The 27,901-nt window shown below is 45.4% G+C and overlaps 2 protein-coding genes across 2 annotated transcripts in view; both read left to right on the top strand.

Moving 5' to 3' along the window:
• On the top strand, positions 1 to 7,704 carry LACTB (lactamase beta). The gene is made up of 6 exons (XM_072981648.2): positions 1 to 438; positions 990 to 1,056; positions 1,937 to 2,127; positions 2,529 to 2,862; positions 3,713 to 3,878; positions 5,520 to 7,704. Exons 1-6 carry the CDS (start codon positions 16 to 18, stop codon positions 6,079 to 6,081), a joined length of 1,743 nt encoding a protein of 580 aa, XP_072837749.2. The 5' UTR covers positions 1 to 15; the 3' UTR covers positions 6,082 to 7,704.
• A 1,717-nt stretch (positions 7,705 to 9,421) lies between these two features.
• RAB8B (RAB8B, member RAS oncogene family) overlaps positions 9,422 to 27,901 on the top strand; it is a 28,085-nt gene continuing 9,605 nt past the window's right edge. Inside the window, exons 1-4 of the mRNA XM_072981647.2 lie at positions 9,422 to 9,603; positions 25,903 to 25,963; positions 26,322 to 26,382; positions 27,682 to 27,759. Of these exons, the coding sequence (XP_072837748.1) occupies positions 9,480 to 9,603; positions 25,903 to 25,963; positions 26,322 to 26,382; positions 27,682 to 27,759 (324 nt within the window). The 5' untranslated portion in view covers positions 9,422 to 9,479. The remainder of the gene's footprint in view (positions 9,604 to 25,902; positions 25,964 to 26,321; positions 26,383 to 27,681; positions 27,760 to 27,901) is intronic.

The raw sequence follows: 27,901 nt of genomic DNA, 5'->3' as shown, positions 1-27,901 counted from the left end.
GGGCGCCGCTGCTCGATGAGCTCGGGAGGCGCCTGGCGGTGCCTGGCGCGTCTCCTAGCAGCCCGGGGGCCTAGGCCTGGACCGGAGCCGGGGCGTCGCGTGAGCCAGCCAGCCGGCCGGCCTCCCCTCCTCCTCGGCCGGGTGATGCTGCGGGTTCTGGCCGCGGTGCGGAGGGCCTCCTGGCCTTACGGGGGCCCGGCCCTGAGGAGACCCTGGAGCAGCGGCAGCGGCAGCGGGGGTGGAGGGTGGTGGCTGCCGCCGCCGTCATTAGGCACGGGGCTTGGCTTGGCCCTGACGGCCGTGGTGGCCGCCGCCTCCGCCGCCGCGGTGGAAGAGGAAGGCCGCGGCGCCGAGGAGGGCCCGCCGCCGCCGCCGCCGCGGGGAAGGGGCTTCAGCCGGGCCGTCGCCTGCAGCAGGGACCTTCTCCGGCGGGTGAAGGTGGGTCTTCTTGGCCGGCCGCCTCGGGCCCTCCCGGGGGAGAAAGGCGGCGCCGGAAGATTGGGAAGCACATAAAAGAAATGCTCTCCATCTTCAGGGGGAAGGGCGACCCTCCCCGGAGCACAATGTTTTTTTGGTTGTTGTGGGTTTTGAGCTTGATTTTATATATATCTGTGTTTGAGAGAGAGAGATAATCCTGTGAGATATATTTATTTAAATATTCTCTCCGTTCTGTTTGGCAAATACTGTATGTAAAAATGATCAAAGCACTAAAGGGTCGAACATTTCCTCAAGAGAAAAAAGGGCCATCAATTGCCGAGTATGGTGCAAAAATAGTTTCTTTCACTTGCCCAGGAAATGTCACATTTGCAGTCCCCCCCCCAAAAATGTTGTGTCTTACTTCATCCCCATTACAGAATTTAAGGGGCTGCATGCCGAGGGGGTGAACTCGGTGAAAGTGAACTAGCCTGTGAAAGCTTGTGCCAGTTTTATTCCTTTCCTCGGGTTCAGGAAGGCTCGACCCTCTGAACTTATATATTTTATTCCGACAGGATGAAGTCGGAGCCCCCGGAATAGTGGTGGGTGTTTCTGTGGATGGAAAAGAAGTGTGGTCTGAAGGTAAGTGATGTCGAGGGTATGTCACGATCTGTTAGTGCTTAACCTTGTCAAAGGATTGGGTTTATTATAAAAGTATAGATGATAATATTCAAGACGATGATTCACAGACACATGACATGTTATGTCAGGGCATCCTGTCTGTTTTCAGTTTTGTTGGTGCTGGCTGTGGTTTAAATGATGACGGTCTATACCTCTCCGTGTCAGTTTCCTATGGCATCACTGCGGACGGGTCTCCTTTCCCTCCACTCCCACCTCTTACCCCAGCCAAAGCTTGTGGAAATAGCCCTGGGAACTATGCATAATATTCCATGCATCTGGTGACATGGGCCAGGGCTACTAAAGTTTATCTATGCTTATTTATTTTGACGTACTAAATATGTTAATCTGTATCGGTGGCACAGATCTCTTTGTTGCTTTAAATGCAACTCATATATTTGCCTCTGTTTTAACTCTTCCCTTGCTCTTTCCAATTAAGACTATAAATGGCTTCCATATTTATATGACTGCTAGATACCTATATGCTGCTATATGGGCCGCGTTTGTCTAGTGTCATTCCAATCCTACCCTTCACAGCTCACATCAAGTGGCCAGTCTGTCTTCCTGGCCTAAGTAACCTCATCTAAACACCAGGCAAATGCAGGCTTGCCCCATGTGTTGCCTGTTGGCCCCTTGATCGTATCCTGGTGATAAATGATAAGTATTTCCTGAGAAACTGCAGTGCCATAGCCAAACATTTTGCTACCTGAGCCCACTGTCTATGGAGAAGGGAGGAGAGCTGCTTTGGAGAGTCTCTGTAAACTGGCAGTGCTGATTTTCACAGAATGTTAGCCTTTTCTTGGACGGAAAATCACTGAGCAGTTGTCTACTTATTATTTTAAAGGTCTGGGTTACGCTGATGTAGAGAACCGTGTGCTTTGCAAGCCAGAAACCGTCTTCCGCATTGCCAGCATTAGCAAATCGCTGACGATGGTTGCTGTTTTAAAGCTGTGGGAAGAAGGAAGGCTGGATTTAGATGCCCCAGTGCAGAACTATGTTCCAGAATTTCCTGAGAAAGAATATGAAGGTGAAAAGGTAAATAAGGCCATGCTCAAATATTCTGCAGAGTCTTGATGGTATTTATTAAGTACTGAGTCTTATTTTTTAAAAACAAAATGGATAATAAATTAAATGCTTGTTAAAACAGGATGAAATGTTTATTTCCACACTAGGGGAAAGTATTTTTGGGGGGCGAAGGCCTCTATCCAGCAGTATAACTGGCAGTGACCTGTTAACTTGTATGGGGTTGCTAGTTGGCCGATTATCTTCCACAAGTCTTAACTGCTGCCCTGCTTCAGGTACTGGATATTGATAACAACTTGCAGCACATAATAAATGTGATAACCCGTAAGGTGCCCGTCACTCTTTGCAGCTTTTATTTGATATAATGCCTCGGTGATTCTGAATCTGTCCCGTTTTCAAAAAAAAAAACCTAGGTCACCATTACGACCAGACTGCTGGCTTCTCATTTAAGTGGGATTCGCCACTATGAGAAGGACGTTTCCAAAGTTAAGGAGGAAAAGGAAAAGGCAAACAAGTCTCGGAAAGCTGCAGACGATGCCGCCAGATCGACCCAGAAAGAGAAGGAAGACAAAGGCTCTGAAAGGAGCCCCCCAGCAAAAGGGGGGCCGGAAGAGGAAGGCGGCCGTGCCAAGAGCGGAAGGAAGAAAAAAGAGTTTGACCAAGAGGAATATTACCTGAAAGAAAAATTTGATCATGTCATAGACTCACTGAATATGTTTAAAAATGACCCACTCTTCTTTAAACCAGGTGAGTGACTTGCCCCTTTGACACAGGGCACTTGCTCCCGATGTCTAATCAGCATGCTAAGTGGCAGCGGTCATAGCTCAGTTGCTTCTGCAGCTGACTTTAAAAAAAAAACAGCTTGGAATGCAATTTTGTTTTGTTCTGGACTTCAGTAGTAGCCTGATTTAACAAGGTCTTTGGGAGAAAAGCTAGGTATAAATGTATCCATCTATAATTTTTCTACGGAATTCTTTACCATCTCCATCAAGAGATGTACCTTTATTTCCAGACTGTTTTTGTCCTCTTTAAAATGTGCTCTCCTTATACGTTAACTGTGTCTCTGAGGAGGAGAAAGGGCTGTAGCCTTTGGGCAGAGTTTTGCTTTATAGGTAGGTAGAGAACCCCAGAGTGCCCGTTTCTGGCATGTCTGATCAGAACCGAAAGGCATTTTCCTCTTCAGCCTTGGAAGAGCTGCGGCTGCCAGTCAGTGTCAGCAGCGCTAGAATGGATGGGCTAGTGGGTTTTTGTGGTTTTTGTTCTACCTGAGGCACCTTCCTAAATTACATTCCAAATATCTAAATCTCAGGAATTTTTATACCATGTTAAATGCATTGGCAAGAAAACAGGTTGTTATATTGCATTTTATACAAGTCTGTGTAAAATTGTGGGGAAATTGGTCAGTGTGCATTTTTAGACTTGGAGCCAGTCTAAAAAAGCAAGTTGCTTTTTTTCCAAACCTCACATCATCACAACCTTAGTAGGCCAGCCCTTTAAGACACGAAGTGGAATATAGATCAGCACAACCCAGTGTGTGTATTTGTTAAAACAATGTGTAAAAACAAAACTTGTTTCCCCCCCCTTTCCTTTCTTTAAGGTAGTCAGTTTTTGTATTCAACTCATGGATTTACTCTGCTGAGTGCTGTTGTGGAGAGAGCCTCGGGCCAGAAATTCACAGACTACATGCTGAAAATATTTCGTGACCTGGATATGATGATGACAGGACTGGATGAAAATGAGCCCCTGGTGTACAACAGAGCCAGGTAGACAGCTGTGCAGCCGCATCCTACAAGCCTGCCAGAGTTGCTGCTCATTCATTTCGAGCAGATAAAAATGCACTGTTCAGAATCTTCGCAGCGGTCTAGACGCCAGCGGTGTCAATAAATCTAGTAGCAGCTAGGAACGAAAAGAGAGCGAGGTGGTTGTAGTCGGTATGTTCCCACAGACAGCTCTGTGTGCAAACAGATTACTTCAACCACCTTACTCTCCTTTGGTTCCTAGCTGCTACTCGAGCCAGTAGAGGCACTTCAATGTTGCTGCTCATGGATTGGGATTTTCTGAGTGGGATTAATGAACTGACCTGGGGCTAGGATTCAAAAGAGCTACATTTCCCTGCCCTATAGGTTTATCACCTGCTGGGTCAGTAACTGCTCACACATCACCCAGAATTGTAACTAAATTCAGACATGGCATGGCTTTTGGTGGGAAGCCCGTAACCGGTCCAGTGCAGCTAGCTATGCCACAAATGTTGTTTCTTTCCAAGATGAGGGCTGGCTTGGAACATAAATGTAACTTTGGAGAATATGTGGGCACTGTTGCTCTCATTTCCTCCAAGAGGTCAGTCTTGTGTTCTTGCAGTTGTTTCTGCAAATCCCATGACTTGCTCAACAGAATCCTCCATGTGGTGGCCCATGACTCTGCGGGGTATTGATTCTATCTCTACAGCCAACACAGTGCCACCCATTTCTCAGTATCCTTGCAAAGGGCTTGTTTTGATGTGCCCCTCCCGCTTTCCAGCACCACCCACTCAGCTGGCTTTTCTCTATATTTCACCAATCAGGAGTGAATAAATCAGGGAATGGGCAGAAGCGACAGGAGCACTCCTTTGGAGAAAGGTTTTAGGGGGCATAAGAAGCTGAAGGTGGGTGGGTGGGACTCACACATTTGTGATGAAAGCAGTGGGATCCAGTGGAAGTTCATCTTTGCATTCTGGCCTCTGTGGCAGTAACTGTGATTATTTTTGCCTTATCAGAGATAGTTCTGGCCATAGAACATTATAAAATATAAAATAAAATGGGTAGAGGACAGGATTCTAACCCACATGAAAGATGGGGAGAGGTGTGGTGTGGTACCTCTGCACCACTGGGTGTGATGTCTAAAACCAAAGAGCACTGCCACCTTGTGGTTCCTGTGGATTTTCATGCTCGCATAAAGTGGCATTTTTAGGAGCAAGGCTTTGGGGAGTGAGTGTCTTTTTATTTTCTTTGTGAACACTTTTGTTAGATGAATTTTCCCTCCACCATATTTTATTTACATTTGCCACTCAAACACCTGTGGTCACTCTGAGGTGTTCCAGTGTTAGCTGGATATAAATCATAGGGGAAAGGGCAGAGAGAACACGCTGCTTCTGCAGAAACACCCTTGGGCTTCTCCTAGTTTCACTTTTAGTGGAGAAAGGAGTGCCGGGGCAAATCAGAGAACAGTCTTTCCGAAGGAGACTCTCCACTGGAGTTGCCAGATCAATGAATTAATCTCGGGAGAAAGACCAAAGACACATTGCAACCCCTGCCCACCCTGAATTGGCAGCACTCAGCCCCCCACCCAGTGGGTCTAAGGCACACATGCATTGAGTAGGCACTTCTTTTTCTGTGTGCCTGACCAGGCTTTCTCGCTTTTGCTTCCAGATACTACATTCACAACAAAAAAGGCCGGCTTGTCAACGCACCCTACGTGGATAACTCCTACAAGTGGGCTGGGGGCGGCTTCCTCTCCACGGTGGGCGACCTCCTTAAATTTGGGAACGCCATGCTGTATGGCTATCAGCTTGGCCTGTGGGAAAAGCTTCCCCCTGGACTCCTCCCTGGCTACCTCAAGCCCAGCACCACAGCCATGATGTGGACGGCCGTCCCAAACACAGAGGCCTCCTGGGACAAGGATGGGAAATACGGGATGGCGTGGCTTGTTGTGGAAAACAAGCAGGAGTGCGGCTTCTGCCGGCGCCAGCGACACTACACCTCCCACACCGGTGGAGCGGTGGGTGCCAGCAGTGTGCTGCTCATTCTTCCTGAAGAATTGGACTCTCAGGCTGCCAACGGGGTCTCTCTGGTCCCACCCCGTGGTGTGGTTGTCACAGTTATTTGTAACATGCAGTCTGTTTCCCTGAACACCACTGCCTTAAAGATTGCGATGGAATTTGAAAAGGACAAGTTAGCACAACATGATAATAGAGACCGCTTCCCGGACTAAGCAAGGTTCCGAAAGAAAGGGAGGAAGCGGTGTGTGCTGGACGGTATTTACGCTTCTGAAAGGATCCCTTGGCAAAGAAGGGTCCCCTCCTGTGCAGAGTGCACCACTGAGAACTTGCTGCTCGGAGAAGCAGCCGAAGGGGGTCAAAGGACAGCTTGGGACACAGAGGAAAGAAGTTCACCACACAGTTGCCCAAAGTGCCAACATGGATTGCTTTGCCATCTGAGCAAACATGGGTGCCCATCTTAACCTTTTACTACTTCTTTTTCATTTCTCTGCTGGAATTGAGGAAATGTTGATATCTGTAAAACAAATATCCCCTCTCAAAGCTGGAGGATTGAGTCCTGACCCTTATAGACAGATCTGCATGCTCTTTGCGTCCAACTGGTGTGTGAATGGTGGTAGCCCAAACAGCTACGCTAGCAAAGTTACATGTTGCTTCAGAATCTGTAGCCTGCGTAATTGGATTGTGAACTGCCCAGAGAGGGTTTTTGGCACCATGGGGCCGTATATAAAGCAAACACTTTTTTCCTTTGCTTTTTTCCCAACACAAGTGTGGACAAGCGATCCTTGTGGACTCGGCGCGACTGTTGTACACTCTTTCAGAGATGGTTTCAGTTGTTCTGTTTATCCACATTTCAGCCTCTCTTCACTTTCAATACTTTGCTGCAAATCTGATTTTCAAAAGATGCATGTGTTTTAAAAGGCAACACGATGTTTTAAGATTTTCTTGACAGCTGGAATTCCATATGCACTCACTTGGGAGTAAACCCTGTTGAATAAACGGGACTTGCTTTCAAGCAAGTGTGCATAGTTTCAGGCTAGAAGAGTCTAACCTTGCACTTTTTCTTGCATTTCTCCACTTTCTACAAGTTCTGTTGAGGAAATACTTCTTCGTTCTTGCACTCTGCACCCATCTGTGACATCACTAAGGCAAACTTGCCCTTACTCTACTCCTCAGAGTAGGTGCTGTCAGTTCACCTACTTTTCTTTTGCTTCTCGCATCCTGACTTTGGGTTGCTTTTTCCCCCCCCCCCGAGTTGCTGAGGGAAGACAGATCTCGCGCTTTGCTTGCCCTCAGTGAAATTCCTGCTGTAGTTTTGTCTTTTCCCTACCTGACAAGGGGTGCTAATAAGGCCTCTAGAAGAAGCTGGCAAGCTACTCAGAAAAACACCTGTAGGCCTTATTGGGTCTCTGGGTGGGAATTTTTCCCTAAATGGCATAAAATATTGTAATATGTTTCTTGCCCCTCTACCTTTTGCTTCCTGTTCAAGTGACCTGATTCGACAGGTTCCTAATCATGTAACATGTGCACGGAGATTATTTCTTTTAATGGTGACTGGCCTTTTTGTATTCTTTAACCCAGAAATTGAGCACTGACAGTATGTTGGAAGTGACATGGTGTGCACCATACATGCTCAATTAAACCCCCTTTCTTTAATCTGTATCCTTTGTAATTTTAATGGATTTTTAATGTGCTTTGTTTGATTTTTATGGTTTTATAAAGGGGTGGGTTTGTATAATTTTTTAGAGTTTTTAGCTGAATGTTGGTTTTACCAAATATTTTGTAAGCCACCTTGAACACCAGATTTTGATAATAAACAAGCAAATTGCAACAATATAGATGATGGAATCTAAGGGTCCAGATCACTTTTAGTTTCAAGCTGTATTCTTAAAACCTGTGTGAAACTCTAGAGGTGGTCACTCCTGTAAAAAGAAAGAAAGAAACAAATTTTTTTTAAAAAAATCTTGATTGTCTCAAACACTGGGCTGAAAACAGAATTGACATTTGATGTGCATAAGTGCGCAGTTCTACACCTAGGGAAGAAAAAAATCGAATGTACAGTTACAAGGTAAGATGGGAGATGCTTCCCTTGATAATACTGCAAGCAAGAAGGATCTTGGAATGGCTGTAGATCACAAGCTGCTTGTGAGCCGATGGTGTGATGTGGCTGCAAAAAGAACAAATGCTATTTTAGGAAACTTTAACAGAAATATATTCTCCCAGTCCCGCGAAGTACTAGCCTCTCCCAGTTCAGGGGAGTCCGGTTTTGCAAAACAAATGAAGTGGAATAAATTATTTTGCTTTTAATGTTGTTCCTGCTGTTAGCAAGAATGTCTTTTTGAGTTCAGAGATGATGGGAGGCTGGCTCTTTTGAGAAAACCTCTGTGGGTGGTTAAGCCTGTTAATTGGAATGATTGAAGCGGCGATCCGATCCACACTTACCTGGGAATTATAAGCCATCATGGATCAACTTCTGAGAAATGTGGATCTGGTTGCAGTGCAAGTGAAATCATTCTCCTAGACAAGAAAGCACAAATACGTATACTGTATGAGGAAAAGATTTAAATGATTTTGTCGTTATTAAGGATGGTTTTCTGTAATCTGATTATTTCTGTTGGTCTAAAATAATTAACCTACAGTATTTAGTTTTAGTGCTCCAGTGTCCAAATGGCTTGACTGTAATCTTATTAAGTCTTATAATAACCACTTGAATGTTCCTATTTAATTACCCCAACCCCCATCCATCACTAAAATAGAAGAAATAGAATTATAGGAAATCTCTGTTGCCATAGCCTTGAGCACTGGTGTTTTGCTTGCTCTCGAAGGCTACTTACTTGCTAGCTCCAGAGAAAATATTTGGCTTGTGTTTCCAAAGGAATAGGCTGATACATTTTTATTAAATTGTTTAGTGTTGTCCTTTCCAGTTACTCCACACAAACTACAAGGTGGAGTTCCTGATACAAAATCTCAATTTGACCCCCTGCAAATAAATAAAAAAATCAAAGCTCCATGTGGTTTTGTTTAAGTGAGTGTAGAAGAAGCTCAAACTGGTTCAAATCGGAAATACATCGATTTCCATTCAACGCATGGGAAGGCAGCCACCGGTTTAAATGCTACCTGTCTTGAACCTGATTTTTTCTGTGTGTTTTAAGCCTTAACAGAAACCGACTCAAAACTACCAGGACGTGTTTTTTTGTCTCATATCATTTCCATCAGTTTCATGATTAGAGAGACGGAAAATGTGCGTGTACGAAACCCCGCTAGAGGGCAGCCTCGGCGGCAGGGTCCCACCTCCGCCGCCGCTGCCTTCAGAGCCCGAGGAGACTACGACTCCCATGGGCCCTTGCGAGGCAGGGCGGCCAACGAGAGAGAGAGAGAGAGAGAGAGAGAGAGACCGCTCCCTGGAGGGGGAAGGGCAGACTTCCGGTGCGTGCGTGCGTCCTCCTAGCGGGAGAGCCGAAGCCGGGTGGTGGCGGAGGAAGCCCCGCCCTTTCCGGTGCGCTGCGTCGGTTCGGCCCCTCCCCTCCCCTCGCGCGCTGGCCCCGCCCTCCTGGCCCTCCCCCCGCCCTCGCCTGCCTGCCTGCCTCCTCCGGGGCGGCCAGTCGGAGCGAAGATGGCGAAGACCTACGACTATCTCTTCAAGCTGCTGCTGATCGGGGACTCGGGGGTGGGCAAGACCTGCCTCCTCTTCCGCTTCAGCGAGGACGCCTTCAACACCACCTTCATCTCCACCATCGGTGAGCCCCCCCTTCCCCCGAGCAAGGCCCGGCCAGGCCCGGCACCGGCGCTTCCGTGAGGCGAGCGAGCGAGCGGGCGGGCGGGCGAAGCCTCTGAGGGGAAGGAAAGGCCAGGCCAGGCCAGGCCGCTCGGCAGGCAGGCAGGCAGGCAGGCAGGGTGGGGGCCCGGCCCGGCCCGGCCCGCTTTTCCCGCCTCACGGTCGCGGGTGGGGAGGGCAAGAGGCCCGTCCCCGTCCCTGAAGGAAACGGAGGGGGGGGAGGGAGAGGCCGGTTTATTCCAGGCGGGAATATTGGGGGGGGGGGAAGGGAAAGGGGGGCCTTCGTGGGCCCCTTGGGAGGGGGAGGGGGCGCGGGGGCTTGGTCGTCGTCGGTATTTGAGGGGGTGGGTGGGTGGGTCACTTCTCTTCCCCCCCAAAAAAAAAGATCCCCTTCTTCTCCCCCCCCCCATCCCTGGGGGAGAGTTTCTGAAAGGAGGGAGGGGGTGGGGGGGAGGCGAAGGGGATCTCTTTTTCGGGGGGGGAGGGAAGGGGGCGTGGATGGCAGGAGCCCCGCGTTGGGGGTCTTGAGGGAAGGCTCTGTGGGAGATACTTGTTTCCAGGCGTGTTGCGGGGCTCTGAAGGACGGGGTGGGGTGTTCATGGTGGGGAGCATCAGGGTTAGTTGAGAGGGATTGGCAGGGAAACCGAAGGGTTAGGGTGAGGGGGGAAGAGGAAGGAGATTTTTTTTGGCAAATGCCAAAATTATAAAATAATGGCGTTGGAAAAGAGGGGGTGGGTTGTAACCTCCCAGTTGGACTCAGGGGCCTTATCCTGCCGCTTAGTGCACTCAGCCACACTAGGGTCAGCTCCTTGAATCCATGGAGCTGATAACCACAATAATAATCATGAAATCATCATCTTAGGCTGGAAAGGAAGAGTTGACTCACCCAGTCCCCATTGATTCGGTGGGGCCGGAGCTAGTGCACTTTATTATGCTAAGCAACAGGATTAGGGCCAATATTTCTGCTGTGCCCTTTTTTTTTTTTGAGTCGCTTGGCTGAATATTAAATTTGAAATAATATGTTGTGAAGAAAGGTGTATTTCAAGGAGAGCGGAAGAGGGGAGGGAGTAGAACGTGCAACCCTTGACGTGGTTTTCCTCTTGTTTCTCTCTTTCCCCACCCACTATTTAAGATTTCAAGTTACTTCATTTGTTGTAGGGGTAGTGGTGGGAGTTGTGCAGGAAATTGGTGGCTTGGGGTTGAAAGGTTTCCGTAGCAGCTACTTTTAAGAGTGTAGTCTTGGGACGCCTGTTTCCCCTGAAGTTGTAGGTCTGAGAAGTCCATGCACGTACTTCTACTTAGCCTTCATCTCAATGGAAGAAGGGTTTCCTAGGGCTAGATTCTGATCCCCTGCTCAACAGTAAAACAAGAACACACACACACACACAAAAGCCCCTGCTGGGGTCTCTTGGAAAAGTAACTTCTAAAAGATCCCACCATTGCTTGATATTTTGGGGATGAATCTTTTCTGTAAGTAAAATCAGACTTGGGTGCCCTATTAAACCCTGGTTCTTTCTCAACAAGGTCAAGAACACAGGTTGCTGTACACAGATCCTGGGACAAACCTCCTTAAATTTTTCCACATTGACTCTTCAGAGATAAACTCCTTTGGTCATGAGGAGAGTCGGTATGGCATGCCCTCATTTTTTGGCAGGGGATACCTGTTTCTGACACCTCCTTTTGAGAAGGTGGGGTTTGAAACTGTGCCCAGCCTTTTGAGGCACCAAACATACTGGTGGTTATAAAATGTTGCTCCAGAAGCAACTGTGGTTCAGAAAGCAATCTTTCTCATTAGAGTTTTAATTCCTTTGCTTGTTTTCACTCCATGGACAATGCTAGCATGCTGCTTTTTCTGTTTTAAGGCGGGAGGAGGAGGAGAACTCTTGAGCAATGATCGCTTCTGTGCTAAATGGGGCAGCTTTTATATGGCCAGAGGTAATAGATTATCACATGTGATAAGAGAGTAGGAACACCCTTGATGAACTTCAGAGTAGCCCGTAGGACTTGCTTGGGACTTGCCCTGTTTTACTTTCACTACATAGAAGGGTTTTTGTTTCTTTTGGGAAAACAAATTTTACTGGCAAAGATATTTGTATCTAAATTTGTCTGCTTTTATTCTAGGGTCAGAGCTTTTTAGCTACTGTTAGCACAGATGAAGGCATTTAGCTTTTACACAGGAAAAGGTCTTGCTGTTCTACATTGGCTGAAGCCAGTGGAACCACACTATTTTCATCTCTAAAGTGTGTCAGCAGTGGTTTTTAATAATGCGAGACGGCGTTCCTTGAAATAGCAACCTGTTTCATCCTGGGACATCTTAATGGTGGCTTTCTGAAATAATAATAGAGACAAAGTATAATGTACTTTTTGTAACCCACAATAGTCATTTTTTAAAAAGTGGTGAGGCACTGAAATGTCATATTGAATTGCCTTATTTTGAGTTAGATATTGATGCAGCTAACTTAATATTGGTTGGTGCTAGGAGCTCCCCAAGGGCTTTCTCAGCCTTACCTGGATGCCAGGGGTTGAACTGAGGATCTTTGGATGCAGAATATGTGCTCTACTGCTGAGCTAAGACTCTTCTCCAAAAGGCAGACTTTTATCCACTTCCAGAAGTTTTCAGATGTATTACGGACAGAAGTTGTTACAGGTGGTGCTTCCCCAATGAAGGCCGGAAGCATATCTCTTGGATGATTTTATTGAATGGTGGTATCTGCAGCAGGCCAGTTTTCTGTCAAACATAGTGACTTAGCCAGGGCTGGGGGTGGGGTAAGGATGAGGAAGGATGTCCTTTTGTTACTGAAGACATTGCCATTGTAGCTTTTGCTAAATACATTTTTTGAACGCTGAGTATACAGAAATGGCCAGGAAACGAAAGGCCACAAGAAAAACTGCTCAAGCGGGATGTTATAAACACTTTAATTAGCTGCAGGAACCAAACTTGAGCAAGAGCGGCCATGGGTTCTGAGGAGTGGTAGTTTTCTGGTATACTTTGCTCTTCTGGTGACTTAGAAATGGAAATGTAATGTGAAGGTCTTACATTTGAAGGCTGTTCTTGTTAAACAGAATTTTTAACTGCCATACATACATCAATGAGTCCATATTGAAATGTCACTATTTTGGCTTCCTTTTGCATTCTTGTGTAGCTCACTGTTGTCACTGTATATCTGTATAGCGGTGTGACAGTTCTGCCTGTGGATCCACTGTGTGATGTTTCACTCACCCATGCAGGTTATTGATTTATGCTGAATGAATGGTGGATCACAGCAATATATGAATCGGTTGTCTGTGCCTAAAAATGGGAAGTGTTGGGGGGTGTTTTAGTCATTAAAAAGGCCCAGATAGAAACGTCTTAAAGCATATGGTGGTATTACTTTGCTTATTTTGAGTTCTCATTTTGCAAGCTTGTTTTTTCCGTCTCTTGCATTGGCCTAGCGAATCCACTGCCTTCATGAACTTAGAGTTGTGGGCTCTTAATTGGTTAGCTTTGCATCCCACGGACTATTTGTCCTTTTTTCTGAAGCATGGTGACATGGTAATTGAATATTGATTCAAGGCAGTTGGTAGGCAAAATCACAAGGGGGTGCCCAGGACACATGTTGGGTATCGCTGTCAGGTACTGAGTGTTAAAAAGGCTTGCTGAGGATGTGCATCTCTGCATACTTCCCTGGAAGTAAATCTCATTGATTTTACTGCTAATTGCACATGCATGGAAACACACCATTCCACTTGCAGGGGCCCAGCTGTGCTCTCTTGTGTTGCAGGAGCTTTTTTGCTGTTGTTGCTCTTCCAGGGCAGTAGTTCAACATCTCACTGTCCAGACATGGCTGTGTAGATGTCATGTTTCAATTTTCTTAAAAGATGGAGGGCTGAGCTCAACTGGCATTTAAGAGAAATGCAGCATTCGTCTGCTTCGTCTGGGATATGCTGATTACAGTTCCATGTTAATAAGGAGTTGAGATATTTTGGAGGACTTGTTGAAAAGGCCACCTCAGTGGCTGAGTGGAGATAAGAGTTGATAAACTTTGAGTGAAGAAAGAGATCCTCCTCCTCCTGCTTTGCACACAGTTGTTTGCTGTTGTCATCCAAGTGCAGCAAATGAGGGCTCGGCACAAAATTAGAAATGAATTGCAGCTTGCCCTCAGAGGGGATAGGGAGGATGTGAGGGAGATGCAGACGAGTCAGTCCTATTATGCAAAAACGGTGGTTGTCACTGTGACTTCATGCGGGCAACAACTGTCTGAAGCAGCAGCCAGAAGCCCAGCCCTGCCAAACTACTGCCATGACCTGTTGTCTCGAATCCAAGATATTTCCTGCAGCAGAACAGGGTGGCCCTCTGCACAGTGCTCTGTTAGCCTACCTTCCAAGTCTCACTTTCCTAGCATTTCAAGCTTCTCTGTATTTCCTTGCTACCCTTTTTAAAATACATTATAGAACCCCATGTTCATTCTTACAATTCTGCCTGTTTCCTTTAATATTAGTTAGTCAGTTACAAGAACTTTCTTCTATCTTTGCCAATATCTGTTTGGTGGAAGTATATCTGACTCAGGCTTTTGACTGTAAGGATTTTACTGCTTCCTTGAGTGGAAATTCTTAACCATACACAATCTCATCGAAAAGGGAAGTGAAACTTGACAAGATCACTTGCAGATTCAGCTCAAGTTAGTGGGTATGATTGCATTTAACTTTTGCAAGTGGATTAAAGGTCAGAGTGAATCGCACGTAGTACGCAGTCTTGTCTCCACATCTGGTGCTGAAGTACACATATTTGATTGCTGCAGGATTGTTCTGGTGTTTGGCAATCTCAGATTCATCTGTTGGAATGCGATTGAGTTTTTTTGTTCATTGTGTTCAGTTGTATTGTAACCAGAGAGTCTTGTTTTCTCCAGAGGCTGCTGAGTTCCTCCTGCTAGCAATAGCAACAATGCCAGATTTTTAAAGCAGGCTCCCTTATGGGCTGGGAGGAGTTCAAATTCAATGCAGAAAATTGCTGACTATGAAGCAAGCTTTCTAATATTTACATTATCATCCAAGATGATATCAGTTTTCTGGCCGTGTGTCCACAAAAGCTGTTTTGTGTGTCAAATAGCTGGAAGAGCTTGACTTTTTTCATTGCAGATTCCCCCCCCCCCCCCGGTAAGGTCTCATTTTAAATTGCTTTTTTTAATTAAAAAAATACTCTTTACAAAGTAACATCAATGCCAGTGTTCTATAAAATGCTTCAAAACACGTTTCAGATTTTGGAGGAAAACATACAATAATGAAGTAAAAGCATCAACAGAGACTTTTAAATACACCGTTGTAATAGGCTGGCTTCGTACTTCAGCTTAGCTGTACTAAATATTTTGGTAGTGTGCTGTAGTCATCATAACACAGCAACTGTCATAGAAACTACTCAGAAAATTAGCTGTTTTGAACCCATAATTTCGATTTTTAACTGACTTTGTCCAACAGAATCTTATTAGGTAAATAGCATCTCTTTAGCTGCTAGTTCTGAACTTTCTGACAAGGGAAGACTGGTATGAACTGAAAGAAGCAGCTGCTTTGTACGTCCCTGTGTTCTGTCATTTTATGTGTGTATTCAGATAATCGGTGTGTATTTTTACTTGATGCAGAGGAAAGAAGACTAATGCGAGTCATGGCCTTGCCACCGTGTTTCAGAAACAAATGCTTAGCAGACTTCTAGGGTGCACTCCTTGATCTGAAGACCTTCTAAGCACTTTTCCAAAACAGAACCTTACTTAGCAATCCTGTAGAAAATGTCACTAATAAAAGGATTGTCCTTTTGGATCTTGGTTCTATTAGATTCTTTGAAAATGCTGTTTTAAACTGTATTTATCCCTAGATACAGTATTCTATGCAAATTTCTATCTATTCCCCTCCAAATTGCCTATTTTAGGTATTGTGTTAGAAAATAAGAAGCAACACCCTCTCCTACCCCCTACCCCCCAACTTTCACATAAGTAGTATAGTAGATGGATATAGTGGCTTAGTAATCAGGAACTGGGCTGTAGGAGAAGGAGGCAGACTAGACAAAAGTTTATCTCAGTGTTCATGAGTAAAATTTCTAGTTTGCCCATCTAACCCTTTTTAAATGCTAGTTTTGGCTCATTAATATGCTTCTGGATGCAATACTGAGTTAAATGCCTCCTTACGGTTTTGAGGAGCAAGCACTGCCGCTCTTTGCCTTTGTTTCTACTTGTTGGCAAGACCGTTGGTGAAATGGATGGATTTATGCAGGATAAGCTGAGACACCTTTTGTCTCCCCACTTGACAGATGTCTGATGGCTTCATCCCCATCCTTAATTGGCAGATGGTGCTTTCTTCAATTGTGTCACTCATTTGACTGACATGGAGACACATGTCTCGTTTAAACAACAATTAACCCTCATGTAATGATGCCAAGCAGAAGTGGAGCTCCCGAGTGAGTTATTGTGAGCCTGATAAGAAGAACAGCTGCCACACCTTCCTCCGTGCTCCTCTAGTGTGTGTCACATATACCTATTGTTAATTGAAGGCTGGACTCTGCCCTCATGGGCATTCATTAAGCCACTCTAGTATGATTCTAGTCCCCCATCCAACTCCCATTCCGGGCAGATTGCTACTTCCTGAGGACTAGCGAGATGCACCTTTTAGTTATCTGCTATCAGAAATTCTTTGAATAGCTGTTGTGCCATCTCTTTGGCAAATGCCCAGCAAACTTGCTAGATAATGAGGGTAATTTTGCCTGGGCAATTTGAAATGTTCTGTTGCCTGCCTCTTCTTTTTCCAGTTCTTCGCACTAGCACCCACAGGTGCCTGAGCAGTTGTAAAGACAGGAGCTGCTGTAGTTTGTTGTTGTGTTTTTTGCAAGCCACAGACAGTTTTGCTTTACATCAGTGTCCACATGGCTGCTTCTTGGCAGACCATACGCACCCTGACCGTGGTGCCCTAGTTAACAGGAGGCAGTCTGTCTGAATCTGTGGTTGGTTGCTGGTTATTTGAAGGAGGTGGCGGATGCTCCTCTTCTTTCTTCCTTCCAGCTTTGTGTGCATGGATTCACTCTACAGATGGGGAGGTGCATCAAAATGGTCTGGCTGCAGCTGCTTCTTGGGTCAGATTTGTTCTGTCACCTTCCTGCCTGAGGAGAAACTTTAAAAGGTAAACCCCTCTGTGTCTGTGGATCGCTTTTAAGGAATGATGGTTCCCTGGGTCAGTTCTGTGGGTGATAAGATTCGGATGGGGAAGCATTAAGATGAACAGCAGCCTCTACACATCCAGAACTGGAGTTATGAAGCAGCAAAATTATTAATTTCCAGATAATTAAGCTGTGTTAGTCTGTTTCAGTTTGTTGGCAACATTAATGGAAAAGAGGACAAAAAAAAAAGAAACAAAGACAAAATGTTTTGTCCTTTGTTTCTCTTCCTTTTCTGTTTTCTCTTTAGTTTTGGCAGCATGCAGAGGAATTACTGTGCAGGGCAAAATGACAGGGGGAAGAAAACCTAGTACATTAGAAAGATGTATATTTTGTGAGTTATTAGACAGCAGCTGACAGGTGTAATGATTTTGAGAGAAGGAATGGGTGTTTCCTAAAACAGAGAATCCACAAGTTGTCTTTGTTCTCCCACACCTAACTGGTAACCAGTGCTGAAATGTTATCAGATCTGTATTCTGTTGGGCTTTAGGTTTTACAGACATTCGTAGTATGTTTTTAAAACATTTGTTCTGTCTTTGTGTGGGTTTTATTTATTTATTTATTTGTACATTTCTTTGGAGACTCTGGTAAACTGGAAATTGAAAGTAATTGACTTGCACCGTTCATACTTATTTAAACATTGCAAATGTCCTGAGCGTAAAGTAATACTTGAGGTTGCAGTTCTAAACCTGTGCGTTTGGAATTACATTGAGACTAGAAGAATTTACCTCTCAGTTGATTATGAGGATTGGGGACAGGTTAATACACAAAATTTAAGTTTCGTCCACATAGGATGTGGAGCATTCTGTTCCAGTAAAATCAAGATTTTGTCTCGGTTTTGGCTCAGCAACTGAAAATAGGGTTTGGCTTCTTGGCAGTCCTCTCTTCTTGTCTTGAGTGGGATTTTAGGGCCTCTTGATAGGGGATAGATCAGCCAGACGGCTTGTTTAATCTGGCTCTCAAATCAGATTGTCTTATGGGTTAGTGAGGTGGACTTGATTTTTCTTGATAAAGGTTTAAGTCTGATTTTTTTTTAATAAAAAAGGGGTTTGATTCTTTCCAGAGGGGAGGGAACTAGAGAAGCTACTCTGAAAACGCTCCTGCCTTGCAGTCAAACAACACTGCATGACAGTCTGCAAGTCACTACTTTTCCTTAGTATTTCTGATGCCTTTTCGGAAATGAAAATTCCATTCTGCTTATGCAATGGGCTCCTCACATTGGAATCCTTATACATCTTAATGAGAAGTTATTTGCATGCATGAATTTCCCAGAACAATGCTCTAACTGTTGAAAGTTCACTGTTTCACTTAGGATGGTGGCTTGTAACAATTGCATGATTGATAACTTGAAGAGACTGTAAAATAGTCAGATCAGTGATTTCCTTCTTAAAGGGACACCGTGAAGCCGAAGAATCACTTGGGTTCATTTAATTTGGCCTTGCTAGCAAGATGGATTTATTCCTTGCCATGTTTTGTTAAAATGTTTTCACACTGCTATAATTGGTGAGTTACTTCTACTGTAGTTCCTTTCTCCAACTGCTAATGTGTGTGATACATGTCCTGGCAAAAAGCATTGGGATGTGCTCAAATGAAAATAATCACCGACAATGTTAGATTACTTACCTGTGCTTTTTTCATCTAGTTTGACAGGTCTAATATTGCTGTTCCCCTTTCTCAGGAGAGTCTCAGAGCAGTCGGACAGAACAAGTGCCTTCCCAGTGGGAGCCACTTTGAATACAAAAGCCCCCTTTCAATGTATGTTTGATGCGCTGTGTCTTGTGTGTGCAGAGCCCGCTGTTGTTGATGGTGGAGCTAATGGTCAAAGGATGAGGCTTCAGAAAGTGATTTCCTCCTTTCCATAGTGAGTGAGTTCAGCATTTGATCCATGAGAGTGTCCCAGCTAGATATGGTGAGACCTGTTCTGGAGCTTTCCCTCTGAGAATATTCTGTGCAGAATCTTCCACTGAAGACTATACATGTTACTTAGTCTGAAGCCCTCCCTGGGGTCCTGGAGAACCGTGAGGGTAGGGGTAACATACCGGTCATTGCCCAGTGAACCAGGCAGCATTGCCGCGCTTGTTTTGACCTAGTTAGTGAGCCTTAAAGTGCACAAGAATAGAAAATGTGCCTACACAGCGACTCCCTGATCTATGGGAGGCTTAATTATGGCGTCCTGTATCATACTTCACCTTGAACATGTCTCGTAATGTCTACTAACGAGAGAACAAATTTGGTGGTGTGGAGGGTCGGGAATGTGTGGATGAAAGACTAGCAACAGATAAGTTGACGGTGTATGTGGGCTAATAAATTGTATTCACGAAGGCTTTCACGGCCGGGATCTAATGGTTGTTGTGGGTTTTCCGGGGTCTTTGGCCGTGTTCTGAAGGCTGTTCTTCCTGACGTTTCGTCAGTCTCCATGGCCGGCATCTTTAGAGGACTAGAGTAGGAACTCTGGAGTAGAAACAGAGCATGGACAGAGTTCCTGCTCCAGTCCTCTGAAGATGCCGGCCGCAGAGACTGGCGAAACGTTAGGAAGAACAACCTTCAGAACATAGTCAAAGAGCCCGAAAAACCCATAACAACTATCTATAATTATTATTTTGTATAACAGGTCAGCACTACATGCCAGTGAGCATGGCGATGCCCTGTGGCTATGATGAGCCTCCTGGGTTATGACATGAGACTGAGGTTCAGCACCTGATTTGTAATGTGAGAGACCTTGGTGTTCTTAAATAGCCTGCATACTCATGAAGTTGCTAGAGGAGCATTGCAGATGTTTTATGGGAAAGAAAGCTGAAGGTTGAAGTTCAGAATGATTAGTGAGTAGTACTATATTGGCACTAGCATGTTACTGTTGTACTCCACCCTTGCACTTTGAACATCCCACTGACAAGCACTGTCATTTTCTATTGCTTGCTCTCTGATACCTCTAATTTTTTTTTACTAGCCCAACAGTCAATTAAAGGTGCATTTGCATAGGTCTCAAAATTACCTTCAACTTTATGTAATAAAAAACAGATCACAGGGTTCAGGAGTTTAGAGTAACCATGTTTTAAATTGCTGGCTCAGTGATTTGGGTACCACACTGCAGATCCTGTGATCAGAAGCTTGATTTTCCACTATGCCTCCTGGGAGAAGCCCCCGTTTGTGTAGCCTTGGGTAAGCTGCAGAGTGCCCATAGGAGAAGGGAATCACAAATCACTCCTGAGTAACAATATAATATACCGTATTTTTCGCACCATAAGACACACTTTTCCCCCACAAAACGGGGGTGGAAAGTCTGTGCGTCTTATGGAGCGAAGAAAACAGATTATATTTTCCTGTTTCCTTCTCCTAAAAAAATGGTGCGTCTTATGGAAAGGTGCGTTTTATGGAGCGAAAAATATGGTAATCTTAGAACTGCACAGCTGGAAAGGGGCCCCATTGATCATTGAGTCCAGTCCCTGTCAGGGAGGCATAGTGGGGAAATCAAACTCCCAGGCTCTGGCTTTGCAGCCAGAGATAACTGAACCATTTATACCTAGAAAACCCTGGAAAGGGTTGGCAGAAGTTGGAATTGATGGCTTGTTATTCATCCGGAAAGGGATGATGGGGAATGCCGTTAGCACTGCAGAGTTCAGATGGGATGCAGTCCTCTCTACAGGTAGACTGAAAACAGTCGAAAGCCTCCAAGCATTAGACTGGATGTTCTGGCTCTACTCTTGGTCTACGTATACTTCTCAGCAGCTTGTCAAAGGCTTGTGTGCAGGTAGTGACTTGCAGATAACGTTTGCATGACAAATTTTAATCCATGGATTGCAGAATCCTCAGCAGGATTTAGCACTGGGTGTAGGGCGTTCTGCGGGACATGGCTGTAAGGTGCATATCAATTGTATTGTGACCTGTGGATTTTGTATGTGCCATTTCAAGTATCCTACCTCTTTGCATGCTTTTGTAAAACAGACTGAAAACAAGGCTTCTCTGGGGGCTCCTTGTTCATCCTGTCCTGTTGATGATGGCTTAGTTATGGCTTTAGACATAGTTTGTAGTCACATGGGACTATAGCAGCTAATGCAAGTTTGTAGATATTTGTTGGTCTGTCCCATCAAGTCAGAAGCGACTTATAGTGACCCTGGTAGGGTTTTCAAGGGAAGTGAGGTATTTAAGGAGTGGTTTTACCCGTTCCGCCCCCCTCAGTGAGTTTCCACGGCAGAGCTGGACAATTGAACCCAGATCTCCTGGGCCTTTGTCTGTCCACTACACCACACTGGGTACCCTTTGTAGATAATACTGCTTGGGAATAGGAGTTAAATTGCTTGCAATAAAGAGCTACACCTAGGCATGAGTTATTAGTATGAGAGTGTGGGTGGGAATACAGCCACTCCTTTGACAGTGGCCGTAAAAGTGTACAGAGTTCCTTGGCAGTAGTGAGTGCCTTATCCAAAGCTGTGCTGTTAGTATTTTCGCCGAGAACTGTCTGTGTCAGTCTCTCCGGTCTTTCTTGGCGCCATCTTTCTCAGCCCTACCTGGAAGGGCCAGTGTTGAACCTTGGACTATTTGCATGAACTGCAATGACGGGGATTAAAAATCTTAGTCACAACTAAGCTTGGTAGGCTTGAGATCACTCCCTTCATATGCCCCTTTCAGATGTGTTCCTGGAAATAAGTTTTCCAAAAATGTATCTTCCAAAATTGACAGCTATGTGTTTGGCAAATACCTGCATCTCACAGGTGTGCTCCTGAGGGAGTGGATAAGATAGAGTGAGCTTGTGTGCCCCATAATATGAGATACTGTTCTTGAACAACTTGAGGATGATGGAGTTCGGTATCTGAAGCTAAGGAAGCTTCAGAGCCTGCTAATGGGCTGAACAGGAGAATGCCTGAAGTCTCAGTTATCCTGCTGAGTGTCCATACCTTCCCGAAAGCCAAAGGCCTAAATCCACTTGGTTGTCCGGGCAAGAATGCACCCATTTGAACTCATTGTGAATCAGCCCTTCTGTAAGTCTCACCGATTCAATCGGGTGTTTTAGTGGAAATACCAGTGGGATTCAGGCCTGTCTATCCTGTCAAAATGAAAATGAAACCAACTTGTCTGCTATTAACCCATTAACTTTCTTGACTGCAGTGCAGAAGGGATAATGGAGAGTCTGTCAATCGAGAACCATCCTCTGTAAAGAATTTGCATATCTTCTAACCTGTTTCTGGAAGAATCATAGGGGAGGCTTGTGGCCCCTTAAGATTTAATAGGCTTATTGTGCAACAGGACACTTTCACATACTTTCCTAATGTTTCCTAGAAGTGTTGTCTTGTGAGGAGACAGATGCAGAGAGAAAAATTAGAGACCATTTACAAAAGTTGTAAACAACAGTTGCAGAGCAAAAAGCTCTGCTGTGCAAGAGGTGGCCCAGGCTGACGTTCCTGTGCAAAGCTCAAATGTCTGTAAGATCTGCACCATCATCCTTTGCAACAGCAGTAATTGGAGATTACATTCATTCACAAGCAGGCTGATGATATTCTCATGGAAAGGCAGTTTGAGAGCAGAAACTTTTAACTGTGGAAAAAATGATCTGCTTTAATAGGGATGCAAATGCTCCCAGTTTGTAGGCTAGCCAAATTTCAGTTTGTAGGCTAGCCAAATTTTCACACATACAAAGCCCTGTCTTCAATACCAGAGGCGATGTGGTTTGTCTGCCAGTTTCTTTAGCTGCAGCAGATCCTTTGCTTAATCACAGAAGTCAAAGGTGGGCCCTACACATTCTTCATCATACCAGGGCACATGATATATCTTCTATCTTGAGCAGCTGTCATGCTGAAAGAAAGAAAGAATGTGCAAAAGGAGGTATGGCTTTATTGATGAAGCTTGGAACTACCCAAGCCAGCATTCCCTTCCTGTATGCTTGTAAAGCTGTGTGTGACTGTGCACAGTTCTCCTGGGTGAGCAACAATTCCGATGTATTCAGGTACAAAAGATGCTGATGTTTGAGGCACCTCAGTGTGGTGGGTGGGGAGTGGCTCTCTGCTCCCAAAGGAACCGTAGAGGATGTTTTTCAGTGGAAGAGTCTTAGAGAATTCTGCAGGGTGGGGACGTTGCTTGGCATCCCTGTGTGGGAAGATATGGAGTAAAGGCTTTCATAGAAAACCGGTCCTTCCTCGACTTGCATTTCATCCCTGATCTGGAAAGGGACATTTTTGCTTCTTTTGCAAAGTATGCTGGGTACAATCGATGTGTTGAAGCCATGTTTCTTTTTGATGGAAAGGAACATCACACCATGATCAGTTCTTTCCCAGGGAAGGACCACAATTCACACAACTGATGGAGACTATCCAGAGCTAATAATACCATCAGTCAGGATGATTCTGGGGGGAAGGGCAACGAGCAACATTTATTTAGGGGTATAACAAGACTAGAGTCTACTTCCTCAAGTGAGTGAAGCATTATCTCTGTTAGCCAGGCGTCTCCGTCAAACGTTTTTGGCATTTATGCACAGAGAGAAAAGTTTGTAAGCAGACCAAAAGGCGGCGAAATGGGAGAGCGAACAGGAGGTGGTGTCACATTTCCATCTTGAGCAATAGGCCTGACAACTACTATATTTAAAAGCATATCCCTGGACAAACACTAGTCACCGGTTATCTTAATATTTCTTGCTGTCCTAATTTAACAAGAGAAGGTTATTTAAGTAAGAAAGATAAGACCTTAGCTTAATTTATTCTGGCTTAGAAACTGAGGCAGCCTTTCTGAAACGTGGGTCTTAAAATCTCATTAGATCTAGACAGGGCTGCTCAGAGGAACTGTGATCTCTCAGGCAGAAAATAGCTTGCCCCGTTTTGCTTTTCAATACAGGCCAGAATCCCGAGAAGAGATGGTCTGGATGAGTCCCAATGGAGAAGCACTCCCATTCATTTCATCAGGCCTCACCTCCCCTCCCCTTCCAGGGGATTCTGCCATATGGGCTACGCTTGTCATTTCCATGAAGGGACAGCCCCATGATCTGCTGCCAGGAGGGGATTCTTCGCCAAAGCCATTTCTGCATGGGAATCGTGTTTTCCAGTTTGTGTACTGTTTCCCTGTTACACCCGGAGTGTCTCTTTGATAGCACAGGCACACCGGCTTCTGACTAAAAACTGGAAACAGGTTTAGTAGGATACAGTAAGAGGGTTTCTCTTTAGAAGAGTCCACCTGCTCCGGCTCTGTTGGAATCCCTGTTTTGATTTGGAGGAAGGCACTTTTAGCTCTTGGGGCAGGTTAATGTTGCTGCCTGTCTCTCCCTGGGGGGGCCGTCTTTCTCTGATTCAGTCCTTTCTGGTGAGGTCAGGATAGCAGGCAGCCTCTCTCCCTAGCAAGGCCTGGGCTTTGTTGGATCAGGCAGAGATACAACAAACCCACTTTCCAGTAGGTGGGTTTCTCTTGTGTGAGCCAGCATCCTCATGAAACCCTGGCAGTAAATTTCTCAGTGAGTAAAAGTCAAGCCCCCTCGTGGTGTCTGGTGAGTGTGGTCCCTGGGCTCACATGAGCCTTGTGGTTATTTCGGCTCAACAGCAGCTGTGCTTTCACAACACACCGTTTGGGAAGGACTGACTTGGACTTTTTAAGACAGCCTGCTCTTCCCCTCCTACTAGTCCATGTCCGGCTTAAACGGCCTCCTCTTCTATCTCATGGACTTCATTTTATAAAGTCCACTTTGGAGGCATTTCGCGTAACCTGCTTGTCAGGAAGCAGCCGCCAGCCACCAGCCCTGCGGTATTGGTGGGTGCAGCAGCTCACCACTTCCTGTTGCTGCCGGGAGGAAACAAAGGAAACGTCAGTGGATGCCTCATTTTAGCCGCTCATTAAGGGCTGCAATCGCTCCTAAGACTTTCCATTGTTGCCCTGGAAGAAAGAAAAATGAAAAGCAACCCTCTGCATTTCTCAGCTCGGAATAGGAATTTATTTCAGTGGCATCAGTGGCTGTGTTGGTGGTCCACGTTCTTTTGGTGGACCTTTTGGGTTGCAAAAAACAGCTTTTGTGTAAATAGACAGTTTAAACATAACTTTATGGGTGTTTGAATGCTCTTTTAATAAATTAGGAGAGGGGAGGAGAACAAAGGTATTGAATAAAATACCAGTCTTGGCTACTGGATCCTCCATCGGAGCCTCTATGTAATGTTAGTGGGAGTAACCCCTCACTGAGCACTTTCTGTGCAGAAAAGTTTGGGAATGTGTTCCATCCGAACAGAATGGATGCCAATTCTTTTGTTAAATTTAGCTGTGGTGTGAGCAGAGATCTGTAGACAATTTTATTTGGAGTTCTGCTAAACCACAGCATTTACCCATTGTTCTTTATTGTCCAAGAAAATTACCCAACAGATTTCAAAAGCAGATGTTTCAATTGTTTATCAACAAGAGGTAACTTAATTGGAGGGGGCAGGAAAGACCTGTCACTAGGAATGGCCTGTGGGTGGACAGGACTTTGGATTTGCAGTGTGTAAAATGAATGTATCCTGGTTTCTAATTACTTAAACACAAGAGTAAACGATGATCACCTTAGACCAGGGGTGGTCAGCCTCCTGAGGGCTGTGCTGCCCCCCCCCATATATATTTCTTTTTGTCTTTCATCCCTCCTAGAATGCACAGGGAGATTTTTTTTGAGTCAAAAGGAATTTTAACAGTGTTCAGGGCAGAGGGTCTGTATTTGGACCCTTGGCAACAGCCCGAATCTTGCCCATTCCTGGTGTAGATTCTTAAGACTCAGAGGACAGAGCGATTCTTTGGTGAAAGGCTGTGTCACTTGGCTTCCTTAGACTGGCCAAGGCCCTTTATGCCTCCTAGTGTCCAAGAAAGTGTTTTCCCAGTAAAGTAAATGAAGACTTCAGGACTAAATTCTAGCAGCGAATATAGAATGCTATGCATGGATGTGGGTTTGGCCCAAGTGATGACAACAGCAGAAGGGCCGGATATACATTGACTCCTCCACCCACCTGAAGTGCATGGAAGCGTTCTGGACATCCATAGAGGACACTGACAGAACTCCCTGAGCGGTCTTGTCGTGGCATTATCGGATTTGAGCGAGGGAAGGCAAGGCAGCAGAGCAGCGTGTAGAATCCTGATTAACGCAAGGCTTTTTGTTTCCCACAGGAATTGATTTTAAAATCAGAACAATAGAATTAGATGGGAAGAAAATCAAACTTCAGATATGGTAAGTGTATAAGGGTATAACATGCCTTCCGGCCACAGCTGGTCCAAAGTGTGCTTTCCAGTGGGTTGCTGCTTATCTCTCTCAGAATCTCATCCTTGAATAACCATAGTAGCTACCTAGACTGCCTTACGATGTTGAGGTATCATTCAGGGCTGAATAAGGATGCTGCCCCTTAAGTTTTAGATACAGTTCTGCCTACAGACTTCTTCAAGACCTCTGGTGTGGGAGAGGTCAGGAGGTTCCTTTTGTTGAGCCAGGACCTCAGCAGGGCCCGCATGTCACGGGTCGGATGGCTGACCCTTGAATTCACAACCCCTCCCCAGCCGTCCCATTTGCTACACGTCTCTTTTGTTGACAGGGACACTGCAGGCCAGGAAAGGTTCCGCACCATCACAACCGCCTACTACAGAGGAGCCATGGTAAGCATTCTCTTTTGTACCTGCATTTTGACGGCACGTTGGCCCAAAGCATACCAGAATCTTGATTACTGACTCTGGGGATTCTCCTAAGTTACAGGTACATCTTTGGCCGTACCTGTGGGGAAGACCATCCCCGACCTCTTGCTTTTTAACATCTTTTCCCAAAGATGTTCATTGTTGAAGCTGTTCATTTTTTTTCAGACAATTGGAGTTTTGCAATATAAATATTTGTCCAAAAAAAAAATGCCACTGCAGACCTGTTGGACTGAGCATCTCACTGAATAGGCCATATGTCCAGTTGATTTTTTTTAAAACAATCAAATGGGAGAGGTAGTTCTCACAGGTGTGAACGGAATGTTTTATAGTCCTTGTTGGCTGTAACTGGCAGGTCATGCCTTTAAGATGGATGCACCCGGCTGAGCGGGATTGGTGTGCCGGGGGGGTGGGTGGGGGAGAGGGCAGGGGTGCCACTCCATTTCTTGAAATGTTGAGAATTGGAATCGGTTTGATGTGCTGAGACACCGGTGTAGGTGGAGAGAGAGGGTCAGCCTTGGGACAGAGTGGAGAATAGTGGGTGGTGGGAAAAGGGGCATATTTGAGGAAGAGCTTCCGCTCTGGAGGAATCTCCATTCATAAAAATGTGAACTTGAGAAGTACCGGCCTCAATCCACTTGCTAGTTCCAACAAGAGGAGCCCCACTGAGTGAATAGTTGGCCGTCACTTCAGTAAATGATGTTGATTCTGTGGTCTCCTCTGGTTAGGATGGGCAGTTTGATTTGGACACGTACGTTTCCTTCCTCCTGATCATGTTTGCTAAATGGAAGTTCCTGAAGGCATAGCCGGAGGATAGGTTAGAAGAAGGGAGGCTGGAGCACAGAAACTCAGCTGAAGAGGGTGTTGCAGCAAAAGGACCCGACCACTACCTACTTATGTCGCTTAGGCATAATCTTCTGGGACGGTGCAGCTTGCCCAAGGCCACCTGGGCTGGCTGTTCTCCCAGGAGGTGTGGAATTGAACTCCCAACCTCTAGCTCCAGAGCCAGAGACCTAGTTCACTAAGCTATCCAGATTTCATAAATAGACATAACATCCTGTTGATCTGCGTATGCCTGTATTTTGGGGGAATCCTGAAGCTCCACCCATTGGCCTACTCCATGATTTCAAAGGGGGAGGGATACGAGATGCAGACCTGGAGGGGCAAACTCTCCCTCTTCCTTGCCGACCGTTGCAGTGGTTACAGTGGCAAGAGGGTGAATGGAATCCTGTGCTTGTCACTGATAGCGACTCTTGTTCTTTCTAGGGAATAATGCTGGTATATGATATTACCAATGAAAAATCTTTTGACAACATCAAAAACTGGATAAGGAACATAGAAGAGGTAAGATGCGTGTAAGAGAATAGCTAGTGTGACCCAGCCTGCAGCTTTGTAAAGTGTTGAATTTTGGGTCACTTAGATTATACTGGTCTTTATCAGGGGAAATGGGGCCGGAGGGAGGTTTATTCTAATAGACCAATTCATG

Source organism: Pogona vitticeps, chromosome 12 (assembly GCF_051106095.1).
Source record: "Pogona vitticeps strain Pit_001003342236 chromosome 12, PviZW2.1, whole genome shotgun sequence".
NCBI lineage: Eukaryota > Metazoa > Chordata > Lepidosauria > Squamata > Agamidae > Pogona > Pogona vitticeps.
Note: the sequence above shows the minus strand (reverse complement) of the source record. Positions and strands in the feature narration are given on the sequence as shown.

Bases quoted from the DNA above. Each gene is read 5' to 3' on its own strand.
- LACTB (XM_072981648.2), top strand. From the start codon at position 16: ATGAGCTCGGGAGGCGCCTGGCGGTGCCTGGCGCGTCTCCTAGCAGCC. The intron at 1,057-1,936 runs GTAAGTGATGTC...ATTATTTTAAAG, and splicing joins AAAAGAAGTGTGGTCTGAAG to GTCTGGGTTACGCTGATGTA. The intron at 3,879-5,519 runs GTAGACAGCTGT...TTTTGCTTCCAG, and splicing joins CTGGTGTACAACAGAGCCAG to ATACTACATTCACAACAAAA.